At 38.7% G+C, this 14,557-nt stretch overlaps 2 protein-coding genes across 2 annotated transcripts in view; both read left to right on the forward strand.

Moving 5' to 3' along the window:
* LOC125327524 (macrophage mannose receptor 1-like) overlaps positions 1-5,221 on the forward strand; it is a 61,003-nt gene extending 55,782 nt beyond the window's left edge. Inside the window, exons 29-30 of the mRNA XM_048307110.1 lie at positions 1,365-1,424; positions 1,807-5,221. Of these exons, the coding sequence (XP_048163067.1) occupies positions 1,365-1,424; positions 1,807-2,057 (311 nt within the window). The 3' untranslated portion in view covers positions 2,058-5,221. The remainder of the gene's footprint in view (positions 1-1,364; positions 1,425-1,806) is intronic.
* A 2,084-nt stretch (positions 5,222-7,305) lies between these two features.
* The window catches only part of LOC125327531 (macrophage mannose receptor 1-like), a 32,075-nt gene continuing 24,823 nt past the window's right edge, over positions 7,306-14,557 (forward strand). The window contains exons 1-7 of the mRNA XM_048307121.1: positions 7,306-7,482; positions 9,225-9,620; positions 10,877-11,050; positions 11,921-12,085; positions 12,383-12,499; positions 12,737-12,880; positions 14,237-14,419. Coding sequence (XP_048163078.1) covers positions 7,422-7,482; positions 9,225-9,620; positions 10,877-11,050; positions 11,921-12,085; positions 12,383-12,499; positions 12,737-12,880; positions 14,237-14,419 — 1,240 coding nt within the window. The 5' untranslated portion in view covers positions 7,306-7,421. The remainder of the gene's footprint in view (positions 7,483-9,224; positions 9,621-10,876; positions 11,051-11,920; positions 12,086-12,382; positions 12,500-12,736; positions 12,881-14,236; positions 14,420-14,557) is intronic.

The following is a 14,557-nucleotide window of genomic DNA, read 5'->3' on the forward strand; positions in this document are numbered from 1 at the left end:
GTCAATGCAAGGATTATATAGACACTCACCCCAAAACAGGACACAATCTAGTCCTACTTTGTCATAGAAATGCAGATTTTCTTGGCATAGTTTTTCAGAACTGTGACTATGCTCCACGTGCAGAATTTAAACAAACTATTAAATAGCTATAGACTAATGGAGCGTTAGAAGCATGGTTTAACTGAGTTGCACTGGCTATTGATGGTTATGTTTCCTGTTTTCTGAAGACACTGAAACACAAAAATGTGACTGAAGTCTTCCCATAGAATAGATGCTGTTTACTGTTCCATTTATTGAGGTAATTTTTACCACAGTAATTGGAGAGCTCTGTAGCAGGTCTATTCCATAAAGCATCTACCTTCGTAAGTGAGGAGGTGCTCAGCCTGGAGAAGAGAAGGTTCTAGGGAGGCCTTAGAGCACCTTTCAGAACCTAAAGAGGGCTCACGAGACAGCTGGAGAGGGACTTCTTATGAGGGCCTGTAGTGACAATCCAAGGATGGAAATTCACAACCTCCCTGGGCAGCCTGTGCCAGTGCCCAGTCACCCTCACAGTGAAGAAGTGTTCCCTTATGTTCAGAGGGAACCTCCTGTGTGGCACAGTGATGTCCACTGGCTCTGTTCTGTCACTGGGCGGCACTGTGGAAAAAATATAAGTGGGGACTGGTAAAAATAATTTAAATTTCTGAGCTCACCTTTTTCGGAATGAAACATGATGCATTGATTCAAGATTTAGTTATAAACCAATGATTTTATGTCCACATGGCAAAATAAAGACCTTAATCTTAAATGATGGCCCATTTACCCAGCAAGCCAGATTTCATGGTCCAGATGTTAAAATTTAAATGAGCTACAAACTTTCTAGTTTGGATGTGATACCTGCTAGGACACTTTGAAGTTCATGAGTGATTTCAAGTGTCAATGCAGATAAGCCATCAAAGTCTCTTGGCAGCCAAATTTAGTACATGTGCTATGTTTGTATAACAAGTACTGCAAGAAATTTTAATTATATTGAGGATTATGTTTGACCATGTCTATCCTCAAGATGCTGTATAGATTTTCTTGTGGTTTCACTCTGATGTCTGGATCAGTCTCCATGGAGCCTTTTGATATTTTTTCTTTTCTGCTAGTTTATGTAAATAACTGCGTGTGAGACCAGAAAAACTAGACCATTGTGCTATGCCTTAAGTGTATATAATTTTGAATGAACAAAACCCAAGTGTTTTAAGTATTTAGTGGTTTGTGTTACCATATATTTATCTGAACATGATTTTCAGTATGTTCCAAATATAGAAATAGATAATAAACAATGTAGAAATAAATAAAGTAATAATACAAAAACACAATTTTTTTTCAATGTTTTCAAGTTCCAGAAACTGAAATGCCACCAGTATCTGAAATGCCACCAGCTGAAATACCTACAATGGGTAAGAATATTGTCTTTCAAGTAGAAAAAACTAGTACAACATAAGATCATAAACCAAAAAATTCTATTCTGTATTACGTCTCTTAAATTTTCTGATATACCCAAGCACTGTACCTGTTTCCTAGGATGATACTGTTTCCTAATAGTGTACAATATACTCCATTTGGTATCCAAATGCAGATCTAAAAAAAAAAAATTTGTGATATAGGATGCAAAGTTAGGATTTAAAACCAAGTTATTTTATGTTGCTACCTTTGTCTCTTGTTACTTTGAAACAAATGAACCACTTTTCCTTTAAAGATCATGCATTCTGAAGAACTTGTTTCCAGTAATCAGATAAAGATTATGTGGCATTCTCTTGATTTCTTCCTATTTGTTTTCAGCAATGACGAAAGATGAGAAGGCTTCTACCCTGAACCACAGCAAAACAGGAGTTGTAGTTATTGTTGTTGTCATCATCCTAGTTGGAAGTGGCCTTGCAGGCTATCTCTTCTACGAAAGAAGAAAGAGTTGCTTGCCAACAAATGACAGCTTTGAGAATAATTTGTATTTCAATGGTGATGCAGTTCCTGGAATTAGTGACACAAAGGATCTTGTGACCAACATAGAACGGAATGAACATGCAACACTGTAATGTAACAAAAGGAAATGTAATGTAATATGTAATATAAAATGTAATGTAATAAAATAAAATGTGCCTTGTTTTATTAAAATTATGCAGCTAGAATTAAGCCAAAGGTATTTTCTCATGTGCAATTACTGTAATAGCCTGTTTCTGTGTGTGTGTACTGTCATGCACTGCAGATACTTTACTTTGTAGCCATTATATAAGGTGTAAGATTTCAGATCTCAGGATGTGATGATCACACTGGTGAATGTGCATCTTAAGAAAAGTGATAATGTTGACTAAATATTAAATGGAACAATAGAAATGTATACAATAAAGAAAGTAAAATATAGATAAATGTACTTGAGGAACACACAAAAGATTTGAAGTTTCTGCATCAGATTTATTTCAAACCATGCTATTGAACAGATACGCAAAGCTATTCAGTAAACATCTTCTAATTCTGCCATCTTTCAAGTATTCCCATGGACTTAACTACAAGCATACTTACTAGATGATAAGTCTGTATTTGGGCGCATCCGCTTTGAACCATGTGGGGAAAAAGAACTTTATTTCAGTTCCCACAGCTTCATACAACACAGAAAATCAAGAATGTAGTTCTTGTAATTTGTGTATTCTAGGATTTAATCAGGTGAAGTCTGGAGGCAGGCCTCTGGAGTGGAAAAATGCGGTTTGTATTAGCTGCCAGTTTTGGCTGGCCACAAGTGGGTTTGTTGGTGAGAGGTGATGAAAGTCATGGCAAAACTTCCTTCTTATCAGGACAACAGTTACTGAGGAGAGGGAGGAAAGTTGCCTGTGCATGTTCTCTAGGTCTCTAGGAGCAGAAGGTTTCTGGATAGCTGTTATGGTGATCACATGTTGGTACTGCTCTTCACAGATTCTCAATAAGTAGCATAGTTTTGTGGGGTGTGTGCTGCAAGTCAAGAACAATTTAGCTTTATCAATGTAATAGTTACTACTGATTTTATTTACTTTCTAAAATGGTTAAATCAGCTACTATTTATGGACATCTTAGATTCCCCAAGGAGTTTATATTCCTGATTTTTGTAGATCCTGTAAAATGTAAATCATGCATGATTCCTCACTTGCATACAAAGGTTTGCAAGGATTGAATTGATTTTGTGGTTTCAGATTTTGCTCTGTGAAATAAATGATAACTATCTTTGATAAAAAGTATCTTTTTAAAATAGGTTTTCATCTTAAAGTCTCATCTATATAAGACACTGTAACATGAAAAAGGAGATGATACCTGTGAGAGAACATTACCATCAAATGTTGTGGTCAAGTATTATATTAACCGTATTTTCCTGAATCTGTCCCAGGATGATCTGCTTAAAGACAAAACAAAAATGTGAGCTGAGGGATTTAGTAAAAATCTTAAATTACAGACATATGTAGGTAAAATGGGATTTGTCCAGGAACTCCTTTTCTCTGGCTCTGCTTGCTTTCTCCCAGTTATTTCCTTGCTCTGTTCCTACTGCTAGATCCATTTTTAATGCACAGTTTTTTAAGCATGTTTTTTCAAGGGCCAGTACTTCTAATGATTTTTTTATGCCATCTGATGTGGCTCATGACAGAAAACTCTTGACTGACTGATTGATGAGGCTAAGGGTCATGTTGTGTCAGTTATGTGGAGAAGTGGTGCCAGGTAGAAATTTATGTGAAAGGGACATTGAAAAGCTAAGAGAGCCTGACCGGAATCCCAGCCTCACTGTGCTGGCTGTTGAGCAAACAACAGACAGGCGTAGACTCTACCTAAAAGAAGATCAGTCCTGTTCTGGGGCCCTGCACAATCTTAAAATGGTATCTGTGCACTGAGCCTTTCTTTCAGATAATCTGTATTCCCATGCACATATGCAAAGGCATGATTGCAAAGAAGATAAAAATAGAGGGGATGGCTCATTTCTGGTTCTTTGCCATACTCATCAAGTACATCACTGAAAAGTGTCAAGGAGGGAATCCTGCTAATGGAGCCTGGATACCTGAGCTCATTCATCCCTTTATTCTTCCTGAAATCCATCATCATCTCTGAGTTGAAGAGAATTAAAAATGCCATGCTAGTTGATAGCTGGCAGTAGATGTAGTTGCTTCTGTGAAATGCTGTGTCAGTTCTGCTCTACTGTCCAAACAGGTACAGAAAAAATAGAGAAGGTCCCGAATTGGAAGCCCTGCTCTGAAGACAGAGCTATTTAGCCTGCTCATTTTAGAAAGAGTGAGTGAAAAAGACTTGAAAGATTTTCAGAAGAGGAGAAAATTTAAACTGCATGGTTTACAGTCCCTCCTATTTCAATACAATGGAATTGAAGAAAATTTCCCATTAAAAAGATTAATATGGAAACAGTAGCGTTTTTAGCACAGGAAATCATTACCGTTCCATGTCGTAAGCAGAAGATGAGCACTGATACTTTATACAGAAACTCTAACAAGTTTTTGAATAGAAGGTGGAGAAACAAACAAGCTTGAACACTTTAAACAATATCTAATTAATACAGGATAAAATGGAAGGCTTTTACCTAGGAACAGAGATAGGTAAAATACGCTTCTCTATTTGACTGGAAAAAATAAATGTGTTTTATTGGAAATGATTCATGTTCATATGGACACACTATAATTTTATATTTTCTATATTCTGATCCTTCACTAAATCTTTCAACCATTTTCTACTACTGACTGCTATTCATACTGGGGTTTGTCAGGTGCCTTAGAACCAAACTATTGCTCTTGTGATCTCTTACTTTGTCTCCCAAGCAGATGACACTACTTAAGGGAGGTCTCAGGCTGTATTTTACATACATATATACATGTATATACACATTCACAGAAGTATTGGGTTCTTGCTTTTCTGAAATATACTTGCTGTAAAAACAAGGAAAATAATTCCTTGAAAAACAAGATGATGAATAGTATGAACAAGTGAATATGAATAGAAAAATAAAATTTTAAACTGATCTCTAATAGTTCATATCTATAATCCTCTGATACGGACTAGATTTCTTGTATTTCATCAGGAGGTTTAGAAAAAAGAAAGAAAAAATCATTGATTATGTAGCATGAAAATAAAAAAATGGAAAGGTTGTTCACTCTTTTTTTTTTTTTTTTAAGGCTAGAATGTTTCTGCTGAGGTTTAGAGTATGTATTTTTGAAAGAAATAAATGTTTATAGTTCGGAAACTGTGATTGTGCTATGTGTGGGGATTCCGGATTGAAATCTTATATCAAGTTATGGCAGGCTAAATGATCACAAAATTGCTTCCATATTTTAATACAAGTTTTTTTTTGAAAATGAATTATTTAGATTCTGTAGGAAAGCATCCAGTTGAACCTGGATGGGCTCACCCATGCATTTCTGTGGGCATCTGAGGAATGAGTTGATGGCAGTATTCAATAGCATGTAAAGTTTTGTCTCTTCACATTGCAATGTTTCTTGATTCCCTTGTGTTTAATTCTCATTTCCCCTTTTCTCTGAAAAAGTTCGGACTTCAGAAGAAAGGTGGTGAATGTGCACACTGTGAGTGTAACTTCCTGCCCGGGAGCAGAGATTGCCAAAGGAACAACGCTGACTCAACACAAACCCCAGCAGCTTTTGTTCCTCGCCACTTTTAAAATGCCAGGCAGTGCCTTGCCAAATGGCAGATCCTGGAGCACATCTTTGCAATCCTCTGGTTTTCTTTCCACTTTGTGGGCTCTGATGCAATCTGCTCAAAGACATAAACACTTAGGTAAAGCTGACTGTAGTATGTTTTACTCTTTTTCAGCCTCTCTCAACAGATTATCAGTACCAGTCCTTCACCAACCACTGATCTTTGTTCAGAGCAGAACCAGTTTATTTTTCTCTGTTGTAATTGTTGCCTCCTGGTAGATTTGGATATTCTGAGATGTTTTATACAGCAGAACCACAAGAAACATTTCTCTTGCTCCTGAACAAGGAAGGAAGGAAAGTTGGAAAACTGAGGTTTCATATTCAAGCACACCAGTGTTGGGGAGTACCAGAATGCTTGACTACAGACTCAGGGCAGCCATCCTTACATATGGATCATAACTTACTGAGTAATTGCATTCTGCTGCTTTTTGGAGCAGCCCTCATTTCTTCCACTTTCCTCACATCTCAGTATCCTTTTCAGGCTCCCTTCTGTGCATGGCTTTGCTCTAGCTGTGTCTGCTGGCCTTCAGGTCCCACTGTTCTCCCTCACTGTTGTGGCTTAGTTCTACTCTAATTCCCTGTATACCTTTTTAGACCCAGTGGGTTGTTCATCTGCATCTGAGATAGAGTAATAGAAGCAAAATTCCACATCTTCATGTGAGTGCCCAGGGTTTTCAGTAACTGAAACAGCAGCAATTTTGCTGCACATGCAATATTGGGGAAGGCACCCCACACCAGCTTTTCCTGGTGGTTTCAGAAATGAAAATTTTCAAAGACCATAAGCAAAAACTGTCACAAAGCTTCCGCAGGAGTCCCTTTTCTCTTCCCTGACTTTTAAGTTTTTTGAGCTCTTTAAACTCTCATGGAGAAAGGTTTATCAAAGTAAACATCAGAATTTTGTCTGAATGCTGTAGGCTGTACCCTTTACAGGTTGAAAACTTTCACAGACTAGTGGGATGAAAAATGGGGCAGTACTCCTCATCACTTCAGTTTTCCTCACTAGCAATAATTGAAAATCCAGTATTTTCCAGTTACAGGTTCTCTTCTTCCTAGAATTGTGTGGTTTCTTTCCCAATTTTCTTCAGCTGTTGCTGTCCATTGGGTAATTACTCCTGCATGTAATCGAGAATGGAGCAAAAGAAAGAATAAGTGTCTCCTGAAGGACACAGATTTGACTTTCTACAGCTTTTTTTCTTTTCTGTGGAATTGCAGGCATGGAAAATTCTGGTCCTTTCTGAATCCAAGGCCATAGTTACTTGAATTGCATGGTGTCCCAGCTAATTTTTCACAGTACTGCATTGTACTCTAGCTTTTTCAATCATGTATTGATATAGACAAATCTTTCTCTTCTTTTTTACTTCTTTTGTTTATTTTTGCAGCTGAGGCAGTAATCTCACCTTTTTGTAAAAATAATGATTCTGAATTATAAGGTATGACTTAAAAAATCCACACTAAGATGTTACCTGTTAGATCTCATATTTCCATGGCAAACTTTTATACAGTAGAAAAACTAGCTTAGAAAGCAAAGTTCACTCATTAATGTATTATTTCAAAATTACTCATGTGACATGACACAGTTCCTTATTTGAAGTTCAGAACTTCCCTGTATCTGTTGGGTCTTAAAAAGGGTTTGTTAATCCACTCCAGTGCAGAGGGGTTTTCTTGCAAGGCGCTGATTTGGTCTTTAGCGTCAATACGAGGTGAAGGGAAGAAAGCAGTGAATTATTTGCCATGTCTCTCTACTTGCCCCTGATTTTTCTTCTCTCCATTAGTACATCTCTACAAATGTCTGGTAAGTCTTTGTCCTCTGCTGAGTGTGGAGGTTTTCAAGTTCTTTAACATGAGTTCTAGATATCTCCCTAAGTGGGCAGTGAATTTAGATCTAGTCACAGCATGTACTTTGAGTAATTTTTCTTCAGTTCTGAAGTTTGGTGGTATCTGCATAGGCATTCTCTTTCCTTAACCCAGGTTTCCACATGAGGTATATGAGTGAAAGGAATATGCCAACAGATGTGGGCATAACCTTGGCAGTGCTGATTCTCTGAGAAAGCTGAATGCAGGAAAAAGCTGATTTCACCTTACTCCATCAGAGGCTAGAAGAGCTCAGAAGTACAGGGCAGTGAAGGCTCAGCATGCACAGAGCTACTGGCTGATGTGTGCTTTGAGTTTCTTGGCAGCTCATATAGACCATAGCATACTGATCAGTGCATATCAAAATCCTGTTTCCAAGCTGAGAGCTTCAGGAAGGACCTTAAAATCCCCTCCATCTATTAGATTTCACACCCTCCTACTGCTGAGAGGAAGAAAAATGACACTGTATCTTTTCCACGGGAAGCTCCCAGCTAGAGAAGTCTGGGAGCCCAGTGCCATTGTTTGAATGGCAGCAGGGACCAGCCAATGGACCATTGGTCAAATTCACCACAGGACAATTTCTGCTGTGCATGCTTTGGGGTGAGACCAAGCCAGCTCTAACCTATCCTCTGCTAACCTTCCTAAGAACCACTGCAGCAGGAGAGCTCTGTCAGGGAAAATGCTGCCTGGCTTGTTCTGGTCTGTAACCTTTCAGAGCAACACCATCAAGGCAGTTCAACAACTCCCTGGAAGCTTTGGATGGGAGGGTTATGAAGGCCCACTTAAGTATTCTGGCCTTGGTGAGAAACCTTGGGTAAAACTCAGTGGCACAGCTGAGGGAGCTGGATGATGTTGCCTGTCACTTAGAAGGGAGCAAAGCGATGCAAGTTGAACTGCAAAAAGAGTGAAGATTTGGAACAGGCTTTTTGTTGAATGTGATCTTAAGAAACAAAACCCTGATGTGTAGTGTCTCACATTTCTATTTACAAATGTAGTTACTAATAGCACTTAGGATATTGGCTTAGTTTAACTGTGCTCAGAACTGATGATGCTGCAAGTTGTGGCTTCCCTCCTGAGAAACCTACAAATAAAACTCTGTGAAGAAATGACCTTTTGCACAGCTGCTAAAAATTTCCAAGATAATTAACCAAAAATGAAAAATACACCACTTTCTTGGTGAGCTGAAAACCACAATGTCATTTTGGCCAAATATAAAAATTTTAAATCTTGAATATATAAACCATTTTTAATGGCTTTAAAGCAAAATAGTCCTTTTACTTGCAAAATTAAAGCCCATTTCAATATGATATGGTGGAACTTTGAAGAAATGATGAAATGTAATGTGGTGAAGGTCTATTTTGACATGCATTTTGAGACCACCGTGGTTTCAGGAGGGATATGAAGAAGAGCAATTTCTATCAAAAGAGCTGTATTTTCAACTTTTGTGTTTTTTCAATTTAAGAATATTTTCATAAATATCCTTCATACCAATGATTAACCTCCCTTGATTTCTTTCTCTGTGAACTACATATACTCTTTTGGGTTATTTTTTTAGTTTGGGTATTTTCGTTTTGTGGGGTTTTTTTGGTTTCTTTTGGTAGCAGACTCTTCTATAGCAACTAACTGACTTTATCTCCTACAAAACCTCTCCTCAAATGTTTGCATTATCATTTTATTTTATAGCTAGGGGAATATTTTCAATCTACAATGAAGACAACAAGCTCTGTGCCCAAGCTCAGAACTCTAGCTCAGTCATAACTACCACCTGTGATGAGCATGATGAGTTTCAAAAGTTCAGGTGGGTGTCTCCCACACAGCTGCTGAGCATGGCACTCAAGCTGTGCCTGGGGGTGCTTGCCAAGGACGATGAGGCTGCCATCACGTTGGAATCCTGCAACAGGACAAATGAACTTCAGTGGTGGGAATGTAGAAATGAGACACTTGCAACCCATGGCAAGGATTTGTTTCTCAACTATGGCAAGGGCAAGGGGAAGAAGGTCAGGCTATCCAAATCCAGCAAAGGGAGCAGGTGGAGAATCCGTGGAAGTGCAGACAGCGTGTGCTCTCAGCGCTATGAGGGTGAGTACTGAAATTCCATCTCTATGTTTTGGTAACTTGACTGCCTCACCTACAAAGCATTCCACTGACTGCCTGACAGGCAGCAACCACTTTCTTAGTGACATCAGCAGAGCAGCTAATTATAAGTAGGGTGTAGAAATGAAAGGTGAATATATCTGTATACTTTTCAGCAAATACAGCTGTATACATTTCTGCATAACTTGTAAAGTGCAATTCTTTCAAGTGATAAAATAAAATGATGAAGGCCTATTATGTAATCAAGGAAGAAAGCAAATTCTGTTTGTACAGCAACAGCAAAAGGAAATCTAGGACTGTTTTAAAATACGTCTGAACAATTTGTAGAAGAGATGATTGTGTTATATTTGTTTTTTTTGTTGCTTTTATTTGGTTTGACCACTAATGATCTCTAAGAAGTTAATTTCTAGTTTAGATAGATGGAATCCCCCATTAACATCATTTACCTAGTGTTTCCCAGGCCTAGTAAATCGAAAAAGTAGAAAAAAACAAAAGGAAAAATGGTGCCTAATGGTTCAGGATGCAATGTTTTATCACCCTGGGAAAAGACCACTAGAGAGTAAGATCACCTTTTCCTACAATTTCATGGCTCTTGGGCTATGTAGAGGGGGCATTCAGGATCAAGTAATCAATCTCCTTTCTATTGTGACACTGGTAGGTTGGGAATTTAAATAACAATGGAATGAATTTTTGTTGTACGCTACAGCTGTTCCACCAGAATGAAGTTAGTCATAATTTTGTACAGACAGCAGCAAATTAGTGATGGATAGTGATGGAAGTATCACTTCCTAGCAGAGTCCTTGCAAATATAAGATATAACTTCCTCTTGTGAAGACAAATAAAAATATTGTGATATCTGTCCTTTCCAAGTTTTTCAACCATGCAAGGGGAAAAGAAAAAGAGAATATATACATTATCTAAGGACAGAAGTGTGTATGCCATGGGAGAGGCTGAGTCACAGGGACCTCTGACACAGTAGTCCAGAAAGCAACGGCATGACAAAGTTAAACAGAAATTAGTTTGAGGCCCAATTAAGTGTTTGAGAGTCTTAGTTCTGAATATTTTCCATAGTCATACCTGATTGTCACAACAGCCTTGTAAAGATTCGGGGTAACAAAATCCTGGTGTGTTGAGCCCTGCATGACTCAGCTTTGTCCATGGAAAGCTGCCTGTGAATGTCACTGTGGTGAGCATCCGATGCCAGCTGACTGCTGAGTGTTGATCTCTGCTTCTCTCCATAGACATCTATACACTGGGAGGAAATGCCTTTGGTGCACCCTGTGTGTTCCCTTTTAAGCACCAGGGGAAATGGTATGCTGAATGCATCCCTCGGAGGAATGATGCAGACTCTCTCTGGTGTGCAACTTCTTCAGATTTTGATAAAGACCAGTTGTTTGGAAACTGCCCACTAAAAGGTAATTTATTTATAAAAATCTCAGGAAAGCTGTTAAGCAAAAGTGTCATCCACTCTTGTGGTCAAAATCTCCTTGGGATGTGGAAGTAGCATTGGACAGTGAGCTGAATTCTGGCTCGCCTAGTCCACTGGTGAGCCATGCAACGAGGAAATGAGGCATCTGCTCCTCACTCTCACTGTCCTACCGTGTTCCCAAGACTGGAACATAGAGGGAGTATTCTGAGGGTGGTGATTGGCACTGATGGATAAAGGAAGAGAAAAACCCTAGGACTGGAAGGGTTCCTTCCTAGAAGGAAGTGCAGTGGATGAGGAAGGTGAGATACACCAGGAGACTGTGGTGTATTATAGGATGGAGGAGAGAACACGAGGGCTTGAAGGGAAGGGTGCAGGACACAGGCAGTGACCTTCACGTGCATTCAGTGCTCCAGTGCTTCCATACACCTACAAATAATACAACACAGCTTTCCAGTAACCCCAACACTAATTCCCTACCCCTTCATCCCCACTTCACATGTGATTATGTGGAATCTATAATTTCTGTCATATTGGGTGGTCTGGAAGAGCATAAGAGGAGTCTGAATGTAAGAAAACTTCTATATGGTGAATAGAGAAATACTTGTAGAGATAAAATATGTCAGTGAGTGGGTTCATGTGGACTGAAATGTGAGAGAAGTAGATGAGCTGTATAAATAAAAAGAAACGGGGTCAATGTAAAAATTAGCGTTTTAGGGATAAATAATTCCATATGTAAATGACATTGTTAATATTGAATAGAAAAAGTATATTTTTGTGAGGCCAAATGTATATAAAAATTATCAAATCACACAGTTACATAGTTTTAGTCTGAAGCAAATATTTACATCTTTTATAGACACGACCCACAATAACTTTTGGAAAACAAATCCTGTGACAGAAACCCGCTATCAGATAAACTCAGAATCACTTTTGACATGGCACCAAGCAAGAAAAAGCTGCCAGCAGCAGAATGCAGAATTATTAAGTATCGCAGACCTTCGTGAAGAAATGTATTTATTAGGTAAAGTAAAAAAACCCTAAAATATAACAAAAAGTAATGCACTGTTTTTAAAATGTAAGTCAGCTTGAAGTCTTTAACATGGATACTTACATTCATCTCATAAAAATATGTCTCAGTGACATTCTTAAAGGAGCTGCCCTTTTCTCACACAAACCTGTATTAAATTAATGGAAATAATCTAACCTGTATAAAAAATAAATCCCTCATGCTTTAAAATATTATTTCCAGTTTTCTTGAATAACTTAAAAAATCATAGGCATTTAATAGCCTGACTGTTTGTTTCTTTTGGCCATTTAGGCCTCACTAGTGACCTGGGCATCAATGCAAAGCTCTGGACTGGTCTCTACAATGCACTTGACAGTGGCTGGCAGTGGACTGGGGAAAGTCCTTTCAGATACCTCAACTGGGCTCCAGGTAAGTGCACTTTTCTTCAATGATGATTAACATCTGGGCCGAAATTTCCTCCCTCCCCTTTCCTCCCCACCCCCTCCCATCCCTGGCAATGCCCTGTTGTCACATCTCTTGAGATTTATCACTTTAAAGAATAATACTCCGGTGGCTTTGCAGCTGCAAAAGTCTTGCACATTCCCTCCTGTGAAGAGATGAAAAGTTTCACTGTTAACAGAAGGATTCTCTTCGTCTTTTTTAAAGGAAGTCCCTCTGTGGAATCTGGAAAAATATGTGGGACCTTCCAAGGTAGGAATGGCAAATGGGAAAACCAGGTGTGTGATCGGAAACTGGGATATATCTGCCAGAAGAGAAACACCTCCTTGGATTTTTTCACCATCACCTCAGGTACACTGGTCAAAATCTAAGGCTACTTTTACATGCAGTGAGAAATATTGTGAGGATGTCATATATGAAATGGCATCATGTTGTCAAAACAAAAGGATAATGCTCGTTGACCTGGGTCAAATACTGAGAACACATTAATTTTCTGGCTCATTTTAAAGATGACATCTAAATGTTGTTCATCATTTGGAAAAGAGCCCAGGGTTCCAAAGCAGGCAGGATTAGGTGTTTAGCCATGTTATCCAGACCATGAAATACTGATGAATATCCTCTGCTCTGAAATACACTCTAAACCAATGTCCTGCTAAAAGATGTGAGCAAGAGTTCATGCTCCCCTCCTCTCTGTGGCCCTTTTTATTCTATTCTCAAAGGAAGAAAATCAGAATATGCATCTGGAAACTTTCTCCAATTGAATTCCCTTTCCACTTGAGGCAGACTAGGTCTTATCTAAGTGAAGAAATAGGTGTGAAGTTGCTTCACCTGGGATTTCCCAGCATGCAATTAACTTCACACTCCACTTAAATATTTGAGTATACAAGATTATGTAGCTCAGGGAATGCATGACACATGCATATCCTGTATTTCTGGCTGCATCCAGGCAGTTCACTTGGAAAAGTTTCTGACCCTGCTAACCTCCAAACCATGTCTGGATGTTGCTTAGGGGAGTACAAGTTTGCCCAGGTCCAAACCATGTCCAGGGAGCATCAGACAAAGAGATTGACCATATTCCAATGCTGGGCACACATCCTCCCCTCTTCAGTTCTCTCTGTAGGTGCAGCAGATGTGAACATTTCCAGCAATGGAAGGTGGGCTGGCCATACTAAATTTATACCAAGAAATAAGTGCTGAACAAAGCGTACGGCATTTCTGTGTAGCTGGAATTTCTGGCATAACATTTCTGGTGCAACATGATTGTGTCTGGACTCTTTGATATATGATTTGGGCTGTGTGGGAGCTCCAACCAGCTCCTGAACACCTGGTGTTTCCAGAGAAAAAAATATAAAAAATCTACAAAATTCACCAAGATAGAGTAGGAAAAGAGGCCCTTTTCTGTGGAACATGGCTGTTCTCTGTACCCAGAGCCTCACTGAGAGAGATTTAATGTGGAGTTGTGTCCTGTACATTTGCATGCCAAATTACTCTGTATTTACTTAATCCTGTAAAATAGTTTTTTGGGAGCTCCAAGCATAAATGGGAGGGAAAACTTTGTTTTGTAATTTTTGTACCCTCAGACTTTGGATTCTTTCCTCTTCCAGTATGTGCTCCAATATTTCAAATTCATATTAGTGCAGGTAATTTTCTTTTTGATGTAAATAAAACACTGAATAGAGCTGATCATTAATGACATAATTTTTTTAGGTGATTCAAGGCATTTTAAGTGCCCCAGGGAATGGGTGCCCTACGCAGGTCATTGCTACAGAATTTATAGAACAGCAAAAATATGGAAAGAAGCCCAGTCTTCCTGTAGAAAAGAAGATGGAGAGCTGGCGAGTATTCATAATATTGAAGAGTACAGTTTTACAGTGTCACAGCTTGGGTACAGTGAGTATTCCTTCAGGTCACTTTTTTTAATCTGGGATTATACTGTTGCTATTATTCATTCAATCATTGTAACCATGATTTTATATTTTCTTTAAGTTCTTCAGTCAAAAGTGGGTGTGAGATGTAATTATTCCATTG

The sequence above is a fragment of the Corvus hawaiiensis genome, chromosome 1, assembly GCF_020740725.1.
Source record: "Corvus hawaiiensis isolate bCorHaw1 chromosome 1, bCorHaw1.pri.cur, whole genome shotgun sequence".
NCBI lineage: Eukaryota > Metazoa > Chordata > Aves > Passeriformes > Corvidae > Corvus > Corvus hawaiiensis.